The sequence below is a fragment of the Protobothrops mucrosquamatus genome, unplaced genomic scaffold (genome assembly GCF_001527695.2).
Source record: "Protobothrops mucrosquamatus isolate PMUCROS unplaced genomic scaffold, P.Mucros_1.0 scaffold1273, whole genome shotgun sequence".
Classification (NCBI taxonomy): domain Eukaryota; kingdom Metazoa; phylum Chordata; class Lepidosauria; order Squamata; family Viperidae; genus Protobothrops; species Protobothrops mucrosquamatus.
Genome location: NW_015387479.1, coordinates 304771 through 323072, shown reverse-complemented (window position 1 = coordinate 323072; position 18302 = coordinate 304771). Strand labels below are relative to the sequence as shown.

General features: G+C 38.6%; 1 protein-coding gene across 2 annotated transcripts in view; it reads right to left on the bottom strand.

Moving 5' to 3' along the window:
• Positions 1–8936: 8936 nt before the first annotated feature.
• PMEPA1 (prostate transmembrane protein, androgen induced 1) overlaps positions 8937–18302 on the bottom strand; it is a 73499-nt gene continuing 64133 nt past the window's right edge. The window contains exons 3-4 of one of the 2 annotated variants that reach the window (XM_015821204.1): positions 10148–10201; positions 8937–9683 (exon numbers count right to left, since the gene is read on the bottom strand). In XM_015821204.1, the coding sequence (XP_015676690.1) occupies positions 9150–9683; positions 10148–10201 (588 nt within the window). In that variant the 3' untranslated portion in view covers positions 8937–9149. The remainder of the gene's footprint in view (positions 9684–10147; positions 10202–18302) is intronic. The other variant, XM_015821205.1, reaches the window with a different exon arrangement.

The window sequence follows — 18302 nt, the reverse complement described above, 5'->3', positions numbered from 1 at the left end:
TGCTCTTCTCTGTACTCTTTCTAGAGTCTCAACATCTTTTTTTCATCGTGGTGACCAAAACTGGATGCAGTATTCCAAGTGTGGCCTTACCAAGGCATTATAAAGTGGTATTAACACTTCACGTGATCTTGATTCTATCGCTCTGTGAAACAAATCCTATACTGTTTCGGACAAAAAGGAGAGGGTGGAAAAGAGCAAATGGAACATCTGTGCAACTATTACCGCTTCCTATATGGAACTTCTTCACTGAATTTATTACTCTGTGAGCAAGCTACCTGAGAAGTCCTAAGAGAAATGTTGCTAAAACATTGAGAAATAAGAAGAGGGGAAACCCTAGTGTTTACAGCAGTTAAAGGGGGGGGGGGTCAGTCTGTTCATTTTGCTCTTTAAAGATCTAAAACGATACGCCCCCTGCAAACCCAGCCCACTGAGAAATAGATAGAAATAATGGCAAGGAAAAGAATATCCTGAGAATTTAGGTATCTGTGATCTCTTGTCTGTGTTCTGCCACAGATGGCCCAGACAGCAAATCTGGAGAGCCCAGTTTAGTTTAATCCAGCAGAATTTGCACAGCCAGCTGTTTTTGAACTGCTTTATAATAAAATTGCTCAAGTTTGTGCTCAATCACTGCACATTGTTCTAATGAATTTCATAACTGCGCCAGGTTTATTTTTTGTGAAGCGTTTTCTGTACTGAATCTCATGCCATATTCTTTAATAATAAGAATATGAGATTTCCTCTCTGCTTTTTCCAGACAATGCAGAATTCAAATATGTTCCAGATATTTCAGTCTTTCCTAGCTCTAAGCCTTTGAGACTGGCAAGTTTGCCATTTTAAAAATATTTTTTGCAACCACTAACATATTTTTTTATTGACCATGTTTCCTAGATTGGGTAATGAAATGTCTGCAAGAAAACAACAAAGCTCAGAGAACACCAAGGTCCTCTCATTTTTTATTAATACAGACACTTTGTGGTGCTAAAGTTGCCTTCATTAGATGCCCTGTAAGAATTAACTTTAAAGTTTCCTCAAGACTGGTTATTATATTTAATAATTTTAGTTGACATTTCTTGTAATTTAACCCTTTTATATCTTAAGTATGATATGAAAACTATGCATATTTCAAATATGGTTGCATCACAGATCTGTATGGAGACTTTGTATTACGGGCAGTTTTATTCTCAAATGATAAATGAGAATAAATAAATAATAAATGAGAATGAATGGCCAGGATGGAACTGGCCATTCTTAAATCAGTCACTAGGCAACATATGTCAGATAATGCCCACCTTGTCTTTTTAATAAATAAAGACATCGATAAAAGCCTGCAAACGTGAGTTTTCCAGTAATACCGTAATTTTAATGTGATCACTCTGATTTGATCACAATAGGAAGAAGACAGGGAAGTGGAAGGAGAAAGCTAAAGATCCTCAAATGAACTAGAATTAGAATAGATAAATTAATTAAAAATGAACTAAAACAAACAAACAAACAAAAAACCTCAAATGGTAGATTCAGTGGCTATTGGGACATTTTTTGCTATCAATTTTCTATGTTTATATTTTTCCAACTGGAAGTGTGTCAGGCACAAAGAATCAGGACCATCTGTTAGATTGCAGCATAAAAAATTTATTTAAGCCTACACATTAGAATTTAATCAACTAAGGGTCAGCGTTAAATTGGCGCTACATAATTGTCAAAGGAATTCGGGAAGAGGGCTGGATTTGGATATTTTGTGGCAATGTAAGGACTCTAAGCTAATGACACATTTAATTCCACCCCCCCAGCTCTGCCTGTTCTTCTTCTACAAGTGTTGACAGCAAACAAAAATTATGAACTTCTGATCATCAAAAATTCTCTTCTCAGGAAAAGAGTTGTCATCTCTACTAGCACCATAATGTAAACCAAGGAAAGCTTTTTTTTAAAAAAAATGACAATCCTTCAAATGCAGATATACTGGCATATACAATATATCCTAACCTAGCATGCATATATTCCAATGAGTTTATTTGAAGAAGACAAGTATCATGTAATCCATAATATATTACTAGCTTCAACCACTGAGATGCTCAGTCTTTTTTTAATGCAAAACCATAACCAGTCTCTTCTTTTAATTTATTCAAAACATAGATGATACATTTTGAGGAGAAAATGGTGAAAGAAACCAAAAAAGGGGAAAGCGAGCAATCCAAAGTATTGTAAAATTTATTGTTTTTAAGTATTGCAGCTTTTTAAGGATAGAATGACATAATCATTGCCACTATTGGTTACTGTTACACAAGAAGCATTTTACAACAGAGTTGTGGAAATTGGCATCAGAGTACATATTCATACAAAAACAGCTAAGTATAGATAAGTACTGCATTGCATGTGCTGTCTTTTGTTTACATAAGTTTTTTTTTAAGTTGAACAAAAAATTCAGGATACAGGACTGCATATAATAAACTTCAAAGCCAAAAGCAATGCAACTGGAAATTGAAGAAAATATTAAAATACAATGAAATGTGACTATAAGGCAGGCAAATCAGGACTTTTAACGTAGTACTCCATGAGCTTCTATATTACAGCAAAATAATCTGAAAGCACAATTTATGGAAAAGTTTAGTTTTGCTTCCCCAATCCTTTTAGTTTGTGTATCGTATACGGGGGGGAAATTGTGTGCATGTATGTTTGCGTGTATAGTGTTGCACAGATTATACTAGAGAATACAGATTCTCATCTTGGCTAGAAATTTTATGCTACATATCTAGCTTTTTAATTTGATTCTTAAAGAAGGAAAGTTGTGGATTTTTTCCCCATTAAAGGTATCATTTCATGCATGTTTTTTTTAAAGAAACATTCAGCTGTGAGTAAAAATATCTTCAAGGGCGATATTTTTATTCTTCCCACCACTTATGACCAATTTTCATATCCTTCCTTAATAAATCCAATTTTTAAACTTTAGATTTATAAATGTAGAAACTGTGAATCTTCTATAGTTTTAGGAACCTGTTCAAACCTGCCACTATTATTTTCAAATCCATATTCTCCAACCCAAGAGTTGTTTTCCACTGGATTTGGTCTTAAGAATGGTTTTTGGCTTTCTTAAGTATCAAGAAATATTAATCTTTTTTCTAAAATACAACCTGATCTGACCATTAAACTGTTTAACAAATAAGCAGGTAGCTACAGCTTGATAAATAGAAACTAAGCCTATTTTTTTCCTCATTCAGCTTTGCTAATTTGACCTCTTTCTGAGCTGTCAGACTCCATTCTGTAGTCAAAGGCTAACATCTTACTGGGATTTTGTCAAATAATTCTTCATCATTCTGGTTAGTTGGTCAAGAAAGAGCCAGGTACATATAGCTTAATGAGCCCCCTTCCCCAACTTGCTTGGTTTTCAATTGGATGGGAAAGAAGATAATTTCATATTATTCTTCTGTTTTTCATGAAAAAGTCTACTCTGTAAAGCACATACAAATGAATTAATATAATTTCTCTCAGGAGTGAAAGAGTGTTGGGATCATGTTTGCAGGACTGAAAAAAATACGAAAGTTTAAAAAACAAGGTAACCTGCTTATTAGTGCTGCAGACTTCATCACAAAATTATTTGCAACAGATGTGGAGATAAAAAATGGCAGAGGAAGGTGAACTGAAGCCTTAACAGCAGGTGTGAAAAAAGGAAGTCCAATAGATAGGGATTCCTTGTTCAAGCGAGTTCAGGTTTCTGAATTCCTGTGGTCACACTTCTATTAAGTGTGAGGGACCCCGTAGAATTCCTAGAGTTGATTCATTATTGGTCAGAAACCAAATAATTGCAGAATTACCTGGGATGGAGGCCTGGGAACATAATACTTTCACCTATTGAATGCCTGCCTTCCATGTAGCAATGCTTGTCAGAAGAGACAATGGCTTAGCAGCAACCAATGAAGTTGCATTTGTGTTACGTTGAAATGAATATTCAACCTTCCAGTTTTTTTTAGTGAAAGGGCAAATGGGGTAATAAATACTTTCATGGATGATGCTAAAATACCTTGAATGGGGAGAACAAGTCCACCTAAATAAACTATTTTTAAGAGAGAGATCTCACTGAATAAGGATACACTGGGGCCTTCTTAATCCAAGACTGGTGTTGAAAACCCTAACGGGCTCAAGTCAATGGATGGCTCTGCAACAATCATGGATATTAACAACGTGTTTGGTTGAGTCAATTAAATATTCCCATGGGAAGTAAGGACACAAGGGAAGGAGGAAGAGAAGATAAATTAGCAGCTCGGAAAAAAATAAGCAAAGTTGGACATTTCATTTTGTCCTGTGTAATAAATCCTGTTCGTGTCGGAAAAGACACCATCCTTTTTTTTCTGATCCTGCTCGTCCACTCAATAGCAGCTGACACAGAGACATAGAACAAAGTATTTTTTTTCCCTCTGTACCATTTCATCCCAATGACAGAAAAGTCACTTCTTTTTCTTACTGCTATGTATCAAGTCTTCTGATAAATGAAGAGAAGAGACAGGATGAAAGTTGGCAGCTGAGTTTTAGAATATCAGAAATACTTGTGCAAACCACTCCCTCCACCTCATTACTATTCCTATGATCAATTTCTCGCCTCCACTGTAGTGTTTCGTTTGGCCAGCCTCCTGAATGGTGGGTACAAGGCGAGTGAGAAAGTTTGCTTCCATCATATCATGGTGGGCCACTGCTGGCAAACTCAGAAAGGCTCTGGACAACCTATCACGGCCCCTCATGCCACTGCATGCTAGTGGATCTTGACATGCACCCAACTATGCCAACACAACACCAATCCCAAATTTTGGTTCATTTTGTACAAGGCACTCCCGTGACTTAGTATCTTGCAGCCATGCTGATGTTTCTTTAATTATGGTAGAGAATTTAGGCATTATATTTATGCATACAGGTGTCTAGTAAAACCACAGATCAAAGAAGGAAAAAAATAAGAGAAAAAAAAAGTAAAAAAAAAACCCCCACAAAAATTACTATTTATTTATTTTGGCTCAAGAGGGCAGTAGATATGTTTCAAATTCTTTTGGTTGACACTCTTGATTATAATCTCTGCCACAATTTTACTACCTACTAGGGTAGGATATGTGCATAACAGGTATTTAAGCTACCTGACAAGCACATGGCAAAAGATGAGGAAAGAATGCTTCAGGGAAATAAATGCATTAGACTGGATGTAAAGGAGTCAAATTTACGGACTTTTTTTTTTTAAAAAAGGAAACTTGAAATCCCAGGATTGATCTAAAAGAAAAGTGACGACACTCTGGAAGTTCTTATCACTACCAATGATAGAATTTTCCCGTCTTTTATTTGTTTTTGCAAAAACAAAAAAAGGGAGGCTTACTGTTTCTTTTTATAAGGCACTAAATAGACATGTTACATAAAGGAAAGATACATTTTTAAAAAGTCTACAAATTCTTTGACTTTCACAGGAAGATAAGAGTTCTTCCTTGTTTTTACCTTAAAAGAACTGCAAATTGGAGTTCTTGTAAAGCTATTATTAAGGAGCTAGAGAGGGAGGTTGAGGTTGTCTATTCCTAGCCCCCTCCCCCAAAGGTGGCATTTTTTAAAATGTTCATTTCTATATTTTCATTATGATCCCTTTAATATATATATTAAAAGTCGTGAGACTTTCTTCTTCTTCAAGTAATAGAAAAATCCCATAAAAACAAGAGTTATTGCCTTTATATCTTTCATTTATGTTACCTTCCTAGTTAGCATCTGGCAAAAACCAAATTACACCTCCTTGTATACATACAGCTCCCTCTGCTAATTAGGTCTGGAACTGTGTAGCCATAAAGATTGCCAACTTCTCAAATGGCCCTGATAGCTGTTCCTTTATCATCAGCTAAAGAGATCTGGTGACCCCAACTGCCTCTTTTCCATAATTTTTGATCAAAGGTTGGTGATATAATTAGAAACAGGAATGTTGATACCCTTCAATGATCAGCAAAGATCCAGATAGTAATTCTGAACTCAAAACACCAATTGGCCTGTTCTCCTCAGTCGGGGAAATATCAAAGATCAAGTTTTTAATCTCCACTCTATTCAAAGTCTGCCCAGGACGGCTCGTTTTGGGAAAAAACTGACTACCTTCCTAGCTAAAACTTAAACATTGTGCATTATCTAGAGCAGGGGTGGGGAACCTTGGTTCTTTTATGACTCGTGGACTTCAACTCCCAGAATTCCTGAGCCAGCCATGCTGAGGAGAAAGGGAGAGGTTTCCATGCTGAGCCATGCCGGCTCAGGAATTCTGGGAGTTGAAGTCCACAAGTCATAAAAGAGCCAAAGTTGTCAACCCCTGGTCTAGAGAGATCCAGAGACTGATGCTCTGGAAATGTTTAAACAATTTCTTCCTCTTTTGTCATTTATGCCTCTCACTCTCTGTCACTCAAACCATATATGAATTAATCATGTGGATTAAAAACAACCAATCAGACCTTTACACATTAAAAAATGTAAACAAAAGGCAAAACGGTTTACAAAAAAAAGCAAGACAACGCTTTAAAGAAGGGGATGACATGAGCTGATTTGTTTGTTTGAAGGTTAGATGGCGCACCCTTGATCCAGAAGGATCACGATCGCAAGTGGCAAACACAGACCAGCAGTGCTAAGAGGTTATGGAGTTGCTTCTAAAACCTGAACATGACTCTTTTGCCTTGAATACATCAGAGTAGCTGAAATATTTCCATCTACATGTCTCCCCTATTCCCAGCTGAAATAAATACAACACAGTTAACAATCAAAGGCAGTCAAGAGAGGAAGGTAATTCGGCAAGGGTGGTTTTTAGGACCCCTTCCTTTTCTTTCAGGATGAAGTGACACACAAAGATAGATGGAACCCTGGACCATGAAGCAGAGGGGTGTCTGCAATTTCCTTAACCCAACTATTTGGCCCAAGTGCCCAGCACTACCGTGAACAGCTCAGTGGAAAGCTGATTTAGTGAGGGATTAATATATCCTCCCTGGTTTTTTTTAAACCCTGCTTTTTAGCTTGAACCTGAAATTTGGGGTGGATCGTTTCTTTCCTCCAGTTAGGAGGATGCAAAGTAGAATTAACAAACTGCATTTGGCTTCCAGAGAAACCTGCAGACTCAGATTAGCAGATGTAAAGAAGGATCAGGCCCATCTTCCTTTAACTGTGGGATAAATGAAAAGTATTTTAGAGTTAACTCCATTTGTGGACCCGAGAGGAGAAGCTTATGCTTGTCACTGGTCCCTCCTCCTACTTTAAAAAAAAAATTAAAGCAGCCCAGGGACCATGGCTTTGCCATGTGAACAACATTCACTTATAAAACTGATTTAAAATCTTGCGAAAAGCAGGGCGCCGGAAGCGCTATTAATCTCAAAGGCAGGACTTCTGAATCTTGATGGTCCTTCACTCCTTTTATTATCTTAACCAGAGAGAGCGCCCAAATTATATTGTTATTAACAAAATTGATGACAATTAGAAGCCATCACCAGGTCATTAAAAAATAAAATAATATAATGACTGTGTATGCTTTTATGGCCTTCCTGAAATTAACAAGATAATAAAAATAGAACAACCGTTCCAGTTTGCCTTTGGAGGGCTTGATTTTGCAAAATATAAAAACACCCAGGTGCTTCAAAGCTCTGGAGCAGAAAAATAGTTTATCTAAGCAAGAGACCACCTTTATCTTCAACTCTGAGACGAATTCAGCTTTTATAGAAGGAGAATAAGGAGAACAAGGGAAAGGTCTTGCTTAGGCATTATTCTAACTGCACATAGGTTCAGGATGAACAGCACTCCAGCCCAACGGAGATCACACGCAATGCTAATTGCGTTGCACAAATAAACTCTTCATTTTTGAATTATTATTTTTTCATGCTTTCAATAGCCATAAATCAATTTCACATGTTAAATGTTCCCTTTAAAAAAAACCATAATGATTTCGTAGGGAATGTAGGATTATGTAAGCATTATGCTGCTTGACAAGCCTGGGAATGAACACCCGAGTGCAAAAAACCAGTACAAAGAAAATACATAGGCATCAAATCAATGGAGAAACATATACTCACAGGTGTAGAAATGGCCTCTTCCCCTTTTGAAGCAAACCCTCAAGTACAGAGGGAGAAACTGTGGGGCAGGGGCACAATTAACTTGTTCATTTCTTTAAAGGGGCAATTTTTTTATGTATGCTCAGCCCCTTCACAGTTAATGAAATACATGTACATGGTGGGTTCTGGTCTCTTTTATAGGCATCTGTCTTTACTTGTTGATAGGTGCCAAGGAACTACTACAGGTCTAAGAGAGGGTCATGTGACTCTGAAGAATTAAAAAAGAAAATTTCGCACAAGATGCAGTCCTTCTCTCCCCCCCCCATCACTCTGTTCAGACCTCAACGTACTTTCCTCAACAGTTTTATGGTAGACAGGATAAGAGATTTCTAACCAACACAAGCACTGACACATTTATATTAAAAAATAGTGCAAAATTTCAACATTTATATAAATAATTCTAAACCCCTGCTTTTGTTTTTTTTTTCTTTTTTCCTATTGTTTTTCTCTTTCTCACTTTTTTTAACAACGTCATACATGCTTTCTTGACTTGGCTCTCAAAAGTTGCCATGTTTTATATTCTAAGTTCAGAAAAAAACACAACAAATCGTTTTTTCCCCCCTCAATAGGCCTCTTCTAATATAAAAATACTCCTGCTCCCCCCTCCCACACACATACAGTTTCTCTTATTTTTTTAATATATATATTTATATATATATATATTGCAGATTTTTAAACAAATGTTTTTGTGCAAATATTTTTTTTTTCATCTTTAAAGTTAAGTGAACTAAAACAAAAGTTGTAGCATCCACACGCACAATTCAACTAGATACAAAACTGGGAAGGGGAAATGGAGGAGGCGGGAGGCGGGGTGGGGGGAAAGGACTGCTGTAGATTTATTTAGAAAGGGGGGGAAAAATCAAACTCTTCCTAACAGAGCTCAACAAAGAAATGTTTTTGCAAGTTTTGTTGGCTTGCGCATTCAGACCAAACATCACATGTAAATATTTATACTAACACAGAGGTGGAGAAGGGCATTTGGTTTCATCCCCCTCCCCGTCTCCATATACTTCCCCCCTCCTATTTATCAAGAAGTGCAGAGTGTTTCCTTTCTTTTTTTTCTTTTTTCTTTTAAAAAGGGTGCCCTTTCTGTTTGTCCTTCTCTTTGTTCCACATCGTTGTGCTCTCAAGATTGCTGATGGGCGAAGGCGAAGGGAACGAAGGCACCCCACTGTTGTTCTGCTGGTGCTGGTAAAACGTAGATCCCGGGAAATGGCCAATGACCTCATTGTACGTGGGAGGAGGCCCTTCCATTCGGCTGTTGCTTCCGTAGCAAGTTGCGCTGATGCCCGAGTTGCTGCTCGGAGGACAGGGTCCTCCGTACACTGAATTATCTATCAGGTCACTGTCAAAGATGGTTCTGTTGGGAGGAGCTCGGACTGACTCCCTGTTGAGTTCCATTTGCTGCTCGGGGTCTCGGAGCTGCAAGGTGCAAGGCCCCTGATAAGGAGGCGGCTCTTCTCCATCCGACAGGGAGATGGTAGGGGGCAGGTCAATTTCGTGCTGCATATAAGGGTACGTTGGCTGGAATCTGTTGAAGCGGTCTCTCTGCAAAAAGGACGGGACTGCTAGTCTGTCGGTAGGCCTTGGCGTATAGACTTGCTGCTGGAGAGAAGAAAGAGAAAAGCCATGAGGTTGCCAGGCAAATCAAGGAGCTGGGATTTTATCCTCTATTGCAGTGGTTCTCAACCTTTTTAATGCCGCGACCCCAACCGGTCGTAAGTCGAGGACTAAACCGGTCATAAGTCAAGGACTAAACCGGTCGTAAGTCGAGGACTACCCAACCGGTTGTAAGTCGAGGACTTTCCCTGCCCGGGAGTGCCGCGCATGCGTGGTTCCGCCCCCTGCGCCGGCCGAGGCGTAGCTGGCAAGCGGCAGAGATGGAGCAGGCCGACCACCAGCTGGCCCAGCCCAAGGGAAGTAAGGCCGGAAAAGGGGGAAAAAATGGCGGACAAAAAAAATGGCGGACAGCCTTGCTTGGCGACCCCCGTGAAATGGTTGATCGACCCCAAATGGGGTCCCGACCCACAGGTTGAGAACCACTGCTCTATTGCATATCTGTTCCTTACCTCCGTTACACCATTTCCTGACACTGTGCTTTCCGAAGGCCATAAGCTGCCATCCTAAAAAGTAGAAAGAAGACAAGACAGTTTTCAAAACCCTTATTGGACGGTCCACCTTTTCTTAAGCCCAACACATTAAGATAGTGTAGAGGTTTGAAAGCACCTGCTCCTGCGTGGCTGAGGAATCTATCCACCAGGCAGGTGAGGTGTAAATTAAGAAGGTCTCCAGATGTGAGCGCCCTCCGTATTAGGGAAGTTAAGTGGCAGAGAACCTGTTTGACATGCTGAAGGTCCTGGGCCCCATGGCTGCATGCAGATACATGTAACGTCTGGAACCCCATAGAGCAGAAGTGCCACACTGAGAACTGAGATTTTGAAGACTTCACTAAAAAGGTAAGCAGAGCTAGGAATTAGTGAGTGGAGGTTGTTGTCGGAATCAGGAGGTCACATGGCTTTAACTGCCAATTTTATCTTTTAACACCCCCCTCCCTTGCAAAACGTAGGGCCAAACATTTGGTCCTGCCTATTGTGGAGAAGCTTGGGGATCATATCTGTACCATTTTGCACTCTGAAGAAAAGTTGTTGTAAAATCAATGATATTGAACGTAATGGGCCAAGAGACTGTAGCTGTCTAAGAGTTGAAGCTGGCAGAAAAGATTCTTGTCTAATAATATTTCAGAAGATTTTGAATGTCACAAAATTTAATCTGTGTTTTTCATAGGTTTAAGATCTCTCTGAGTTGCAAAAGAGGGTTATCGCATCAATGTCTACAACCTCCTTTAAAACACAAGAGTATTAAAAATGATAAGCATTCATTAGTAGTGTTCAAATCAAATGCTGATTAAGGGGAAATTAAGGAAGGCGAGTGATTATTTATTTGTTGAACTATTCTTGGAAAACTACTCCTTTTCAAAATACCTGGAAATTTTGATCTGCGACAATCTGGGGGCATTGTTAACAAATAGGAAAATAACCACTAGTTGAAATATCTACGTATTTAATCTTATTATTCTTCAAGGAATTCAAGGTGACATCCCTGTATTTTCTCTATTCAATCCTCATAGCAACCCTATAAAGTTGATTAAACTCAGCCAAAGGGAAAGAAATAGTCACTGAAGAAAAAAAATCAACACAATTCCATATTCATGTTGTTTCTTTTTTCAATATATTGGTTTAGTAATCAGGCCTTTATGCTAAGCTATGTTTCTATCATGATTCTTTATTGGTGGAAGCTAGATTTCAGCAAGACAGCTCAATCCATGGCTTTTATTGAGAATAATGAGTATTAACTATCCTTTGTTCTTAACCTCTTGTTAATTAGCAGTAGAAAGACACAAAAAGAAATGAGTGTGATTTCCTTCCAAATTCTCCATTTCCCTATTATTTCTGTGTCTTCTTTCACTGAAATGCACTTAACGTTTTTTGTCAGGGACTGAGAAATTCCTATTGCAATCTCCCCCCCACCCCAAAAATAAGAACTTATAAGACAAAGCAAGCATCTTAGCACATATTTAAAAGCTTAATCCATATTGTTTCACCTTGCTGCCTCCTGAATGTCTAAAACAGTTCTTCCCAGGCGAGCCTTGTTAGCTGGGAGTTGCAATTCAAATGCATTTATTGATCATTAAATTTAAGAGGACTGTCTAGAAAGTTGTAAATCACAAAAGAGACTCTTATCAGAAGAACTGGTTAAAATGGGAGCTGTGGAATACAGTAAGGACAATTAGCTTTAGGACTTGGAAAGCTCAAATGCAGTGGAATGTGATCATTTCTATTCCTTTAAGCTGTAACTGTTGCTTGGAATTTTCATATTAACATTAGATATGAAACTTCCCTTTATCCAAATCTGAACTTCCCCAGGGGTATTTCATCAATGAGTTCTCAGCTTCTTCACTCAGGCTTCAGGATCTACAGCATATTGAATCAAATATTGCAAGGCCATGCATGCATTTAAAAGAAAATTAGCGAAAATGAAAATTGTACCTCCAGTTGAAACCAGAAGAGGGGGTGACAAATTTATTGGTGTGCATCTAAACCAAACTACCTGATAATTGGCAATTATCACGCAATTAGGGAGTTATACAAACTTTGCATAATGAATGCAAATTGGATAGAAACTCCCAAAGTTATAAGTAACAAGAGGCAGGATGCTGGTCTATTCAGTTCAGTAGAAAAAAAAACCTTAGAACTAAAATCAATCAAAATGGTAGATACACTAAAAAAAAATTTATACTCTCAGGTTAGCATGATATGAATGTTATATTATATCCTGTTCCTATGTATGAAGTTTTACATGATTTTCCCCACAACATCAACTCTGGAGGGACGAAAAAATACTATTTTTACACTCTGTGATGTTTTCAGTGCCTCATGCAGGCAAAATAAGTTAAAATTAAGATGGCTTCATAGGTGAAAGTATGCAATGAAATAGACAAGGTACAGTACCTGTTTTGCAATATATTTAGGCATCAAGTGCCTATTGAATGCATTCTATTCCATTCTGTTTTAAAACTCTGCTTTGCACACACATAAGCCCCAAGGCAGTCCTGCTACTCTAAGAAGGGGAAAGAAGTGATTTATATGGAAATGAACCACTCCAGATGTTTTCCCCTTCCTTCTGTTTTATAGCAAATCTTGTCACAAAAATGCCTCTTATAAGATAAGGGACTCCTTTGAAGTGAAAGATAACGGATTGCCAGTGTTGATTTCATACGGCGTATTAATCCAGTTGCAGCATTTGACTGATGCAACTAATAAAATGTCTGTATTTTAGAAAGCTGTTGCGAGCTGCTGAGGAATTACAGATTCAGTTGGGCCCTGGAATTTGGTTTCTCTTTTAAATTTAACATAAACAATAACCAGTGTACCAAAAATTAGAGGAACACAAATAAATGCATCTCCAGATGGCAAGAATCTTTCACCAGGTGAAGATTTCATGAAAAAAGGAAAAGCAAGCAAGCAATGCATTAATATATGAAATATTCTGACAAAAGTATTCCATTAAAAATGGCCGTAAAAACTTCTTATTCAGGTTAGGGTTCCAGGGAAGTCATTTTACACTTACACAGAGATGACTGTCTCATTTGTTTATTAATTCATATCCTTACTGTTTTCCAGAACCTGAAGGCAGCCTAAGTAGCGTTTCCTGCAATTTTCCCCATGACAACAATTCTATGGGGTGGACTGCACTGTCTACCCCAGTAAGGATATGAATTAATAAACAAATGAGACAGTCATTTGTATGTAAGTGTAAAATGACTTCCCTGGAACCCTAACCTGAATAAGAAGTTTTTACGGCCATTTTAATGGAATAATTTTGTCAGAATATTTCATATATTAATGCATTGCTTGCTTGCTTTTCCTTTTTTCATGAAATCTTACCTGGTGAAAGATTCTTGCCATTTGGAGTGCTTGGCTCAAAACCACACAATTAACTTAGGTAGCTCAGGGTAGACTTCAGTTTGGATTTCCCAGGTCCTAATTCAAAATCATAACTAGGGTAACTGCAACTTGGCAAAACTCACAGCAGAGATACAAGCTGAATCAGGCCCCTTTTGCCCCAGACTTCATGCTAGTCCTATTATAATTCTAGAGTAGATTCCAGCCAATTTTAGATGTATGGAAGAGTAGCCCAATGAAAGTATACGGCACTCATTTTCATGAAGACAGGCATAAAAGCTCATTATGTCTCAAATAATATGTAATAGTAGCTTTCAAAAGGTTTTCAAGCTCAGACCAAAAGATTCATAGGGAATCTTGGGTGTGGATGAGACATCACAGCCTGAGTTAAAAGTGTGCTCCTCCATCCTCCTTGAATTGGACAAAAATGATTATTTGCTCTTTCCATTGCTTCCCCCTATTCTGTTGCATCTGTCCTGAACTGCTGCTGAACGGGGTTATCCTGATTATGTGTGTGCTGTGCATAATACAGAAAAAGATTGACTTTCTTCTTCAGCACATCACTAGCTGACAGGATAAATATCTGTTCCTTGGGTTTTTTTTATATTAATGTTTTCTAGTTTTTATGGTATGCATCCAGAGTCACTTTTTTGTGAGACAGGCAGCCATATAAATTGGATGGATGGACGGATGGATCTGTCAATCATGGCATTGCAGCAGATATAGAGTGGGTCTGGTTGCAAGGATGTCTCTAAACCCTAATTGGATTCTTATCTTACATCTATTCCAGCGTTACTGTACATCAATAAGGTTAAAACATATGTTGAAAGGGAGCTGAGTCAAAGGCACCATTTTTATTTCAGATTTTCCTCTCCTTCCTTTCCTCTCCCTATAAAGGAAATTAATACTGACTTCCAGATTCCTCTGGATTATATTTTGGAAGGAGTGGGGTGGTCTATTCCAGCCTTGCACTAAACTAACAAGGAGCCAAGCCAGCACAGCTGTCTAACACTATTTAGCAGTTCTGATACACCCCCTTTTAAATTTACTAGCTACTGATTGTTCCCACCATTCCATAAGGGATGTAAAATAGTAACATCTATCCACCATATTTGGCTGCGCTGATAGACAAGGATTTTCTGGAGGGAACTGTTTGCATGAAGCTACAGTAGGGTGGCCCAAAGGAATACAAAGAGAACACTTGTTTGCTCCATCACCCTTATAAAAATCGAAAGAGTTATTGTGTCTAGTTCTATAGGGAGAAAATGGCACAATGACAGCAAACAGGGCTGATCAGAGGCTGCACCAGAGGGCCCAAAACAGCTAATAAATGCCTCATTGACCCATTTACTACTGGTCACCCAACTCGCTATCTGATATAATGGGTGACAAAAGGAGGCTTGATGCACCTTACAGTTACCACTGGATGCCGCTACCTTAAAGGGGAAAACAATTATTTTAGCAAGGGTACAGCAGAGAATAATTTAAGCCTGTCTCACTCAAGAGTTGAGGTTGAGGTTGAGGTCTGGCAAGAAAAAAAGAGGGTTCCAAGGATATGTTTGTGCCCTGGTTACACGCAAGGAGGAAAATGGCCTTTGATGTGAGTCAAGAAAAACCTTGTTGGGTTTACTAGCCTTGGAACAACATCAGCAACTCTCCTTGATGACATATCAGGTAGACAAGAAGACATGCTGGTCAAGATTGGCATGTAAGGCGGACCGTAAAGAGTTTCCTCAAATGGAAAGCTACATGTGGAATTCAACAAAACATTTAGTTCTGAATCGTTTCGAGCATATAAATTCACGAGCCCTGCTGTCCCTTGGATCAAACCGCTGCCTGAATGCAAAAAAAAGGCTGTTTTGAGCATTTTGGCTATGTTTTTGCATGTGAAACAGCTCTGTTTCTAGTGTGAAACACACTGTTTGGGGCTTGAAATTCTTCCCAAATGTTCAAAGCAATCAATTTTGCATTCAGAACAGTAGTTTTCCCCTCCCGTAAAATTCAAGTTGCGTGGGTTAAAGATCTGCCTGATAACAGTAACACACCTACTAGCCAGAGAGGACAGAATCACAGTTAAACATAAAAATGTTTATATTTCATCATCCATGGCAGATTTATTAAGTGGTGAGTATATCATTGCCTTATGCTCCCTGGTGTCTATTTAATTTAGCAGTGAGGAAAGCTATTGCATTATTCCATCTGCTTCTACAGTTCTTTAGGCTGATGTCAAGCTGACAGTCTTGTGTGGTGGAGGCAGTTAAAGGCTGCCACAGAATTGACAAGCTGATGCTTTTTGAGCTTCTGTCTTCCCTTCCATTTTTAAGAGCTTTGTGCCTCCTCTACATATGAGAAGCCTGCACTGTTTTTGATCTGGATGAATTAATCCAGATTAAAACTTCCAGAATCAACCTTACACTTGTTCATATCCTATGGGTCCACTCAATTATGACATAAAATTAAATATAAATTAAAAATGCATATAGGAGAATAGCACCCTTTGGGCTCTGAAGGATTTCTGCATTGCTCCATTGTATAGTTTAATTTATTTCAATTCATTATTAAGAAACTTATTGGTAGTTTTTTTGTAGAAATCTATGTGCAGGATGGATGACCTACAAAAAAACCCACTTTAAAAAAACATTATAAAAAGAAAAAAAAACATAGTAAGGTTTATGATAAATTATTACAATTAGCTTTTAGTACATGCCATCTTTATAAAATTGTAAAGTAAAAAATGCCCCTCGGAATGTAAATACGCAAAACAGAAAATATAAAATTAAAAGGGCTAAAGGAAAATTCCTGGTGAAAATGAAACAGAGCAAAGTTGAAGCAGTAGAAGAATTTTACTGTTCAAAACCCAAGTGAGGGTGCCATGCTGTTTTTGCAAAGCAGCTTTCTGGGGGTGCTTAAAGATAAGTGCCCTTATAAACACTCCAGGAATAACAGATCTTGCTCATTCTTCCCTCACCCATATCAGTATGTGTGACATGTAACATAGGAAGCTAAAGCTTTGTTCAGAGGAGTAATTCACACAATCCACAGAGTAACCTATTTGCCACCAAGCAGATATTCACAAGTGTGGGGCTCTGGAGTATTCTGCCTGAAAGCCACAACGGAACGAATAATACATTTTTTTTCCTGTTTAGACATCCAAACAAACCCTTAGCTGTATCAAGTATAGGGGATCCTTGGTTAAAGCACTGAACAAGGTCCAACTGTCGCAGGACCCCGTAGTCATGTGAATGCATTGCCAACCAGATTGGATTTCTGACTGTTATAATGGTCACATGGTTGTGATTGGCAACCTTCCCTACCGGCTTCCCACGAGCAAAATCAATGGGGAAGTCGGCAGGAAGTCAGCAGTTGTGGTCACATGAAGTCTTCATTATGACCTGTGGTAATTTGGTTAGTGATGGTAACTGAGGATTGCTAGAACTGCCAGCGCTAGGCACCAAGATCATAAGACATCATGCAATTGCAACAACAATTATGATTGTTAAGCAAAGACTGCCTGTTATGTGACCTTGGGCTAAGAAATACAATAGAATAAGAAACGGGAAAGGAAGGGATTGTTTCCAAACCACAGAACATAATCATTCCACTTTATTCAGACTCTCTTTGGATTGCTCTGTTCAGAATTTTAAAAAGCAATTTGGAATATTTTCTATAAAGGCCTGTGAAGATGGTCAGTGGTATGGAAAGCATCCAAAAGAATAGAATATTCTTAGCTTGAGAAAGGAGAAATGATACAACAAGCATTATCACACACAAGTTGGATATAAGCATTAGAGGAGACTGGAAGGTGTACACCTTGATGAGGCCAATCCAAAACCACCCTACATGGACATAGTGAAGCTTCCTCTTGCCAAAAGTCATTATTTATGGGAGACCAATGTCTACTATTGTTCCCAGGGCTATATATCATTCAAAACATAGTCTTGGAGGAGTGCTGAACTGTGGACAGGGAGAGGAATTAAAATTCACTAAGTGTAGGAAACCTGGTGGCACAGTGATTAAAATGTAGTATTGCAGGCAAACTCTGCCCACAGTCTGGAGTTCAATCCTGACCAGCTCAAGGTTGACTCAGTCTTCTATCCTTCCAAGGTCAGCAAAATGAAGACCCAGACACTTGGGGGCAATATGCTGACATTGTAAACCACTCGGAGAGTGTTGTAAAAACCCTGTGGGGCAGTATATAAATCTAAGTGCTATTGCTATAGGGCAGGGCCTGCCAGAGAAAAGTAAGTAATGACTTATCAAGGTTGAATCTATCCACCTGGGAAGGTTACCTTAAGTGGATCTGCTGAGAGTAATCCCCTAACAATATCTATAAACCAGTTGAAAGCCTATCCATTGGGGGACTCAAGTGCTGGAATTCACCATCAGCAGAGGTTTCTGAAGACCTTCCCATCCAGATGTTTCATAAAGGAATTGAAACAAATAGTTCTTCCTGGTTTTTAATGCATACATTGGGGTTGTTCAAGTTGTTTTATATGTTTGTTCTACTACAGGGATTCTCAACCTTGGCAACTTGAAGACTTGTGGACTTTAACTCCCAGAATTCCTCAGCCAGCTTTGCTGGCTGAGGAATTCTGGGAGTTGAAGTCCACAAGTCTTCAAGTTGCCAAGGTTGAGAACCCCTGTTCTACTGTACACTGCCCATAGTTTGAAAATTGAGGCAGGCCACAGAACATTTCAATCAATCAATCAATGATTAGTGGGAAGTTCAATGATAGCAGGATGCATTCTAGTATCTGATAGA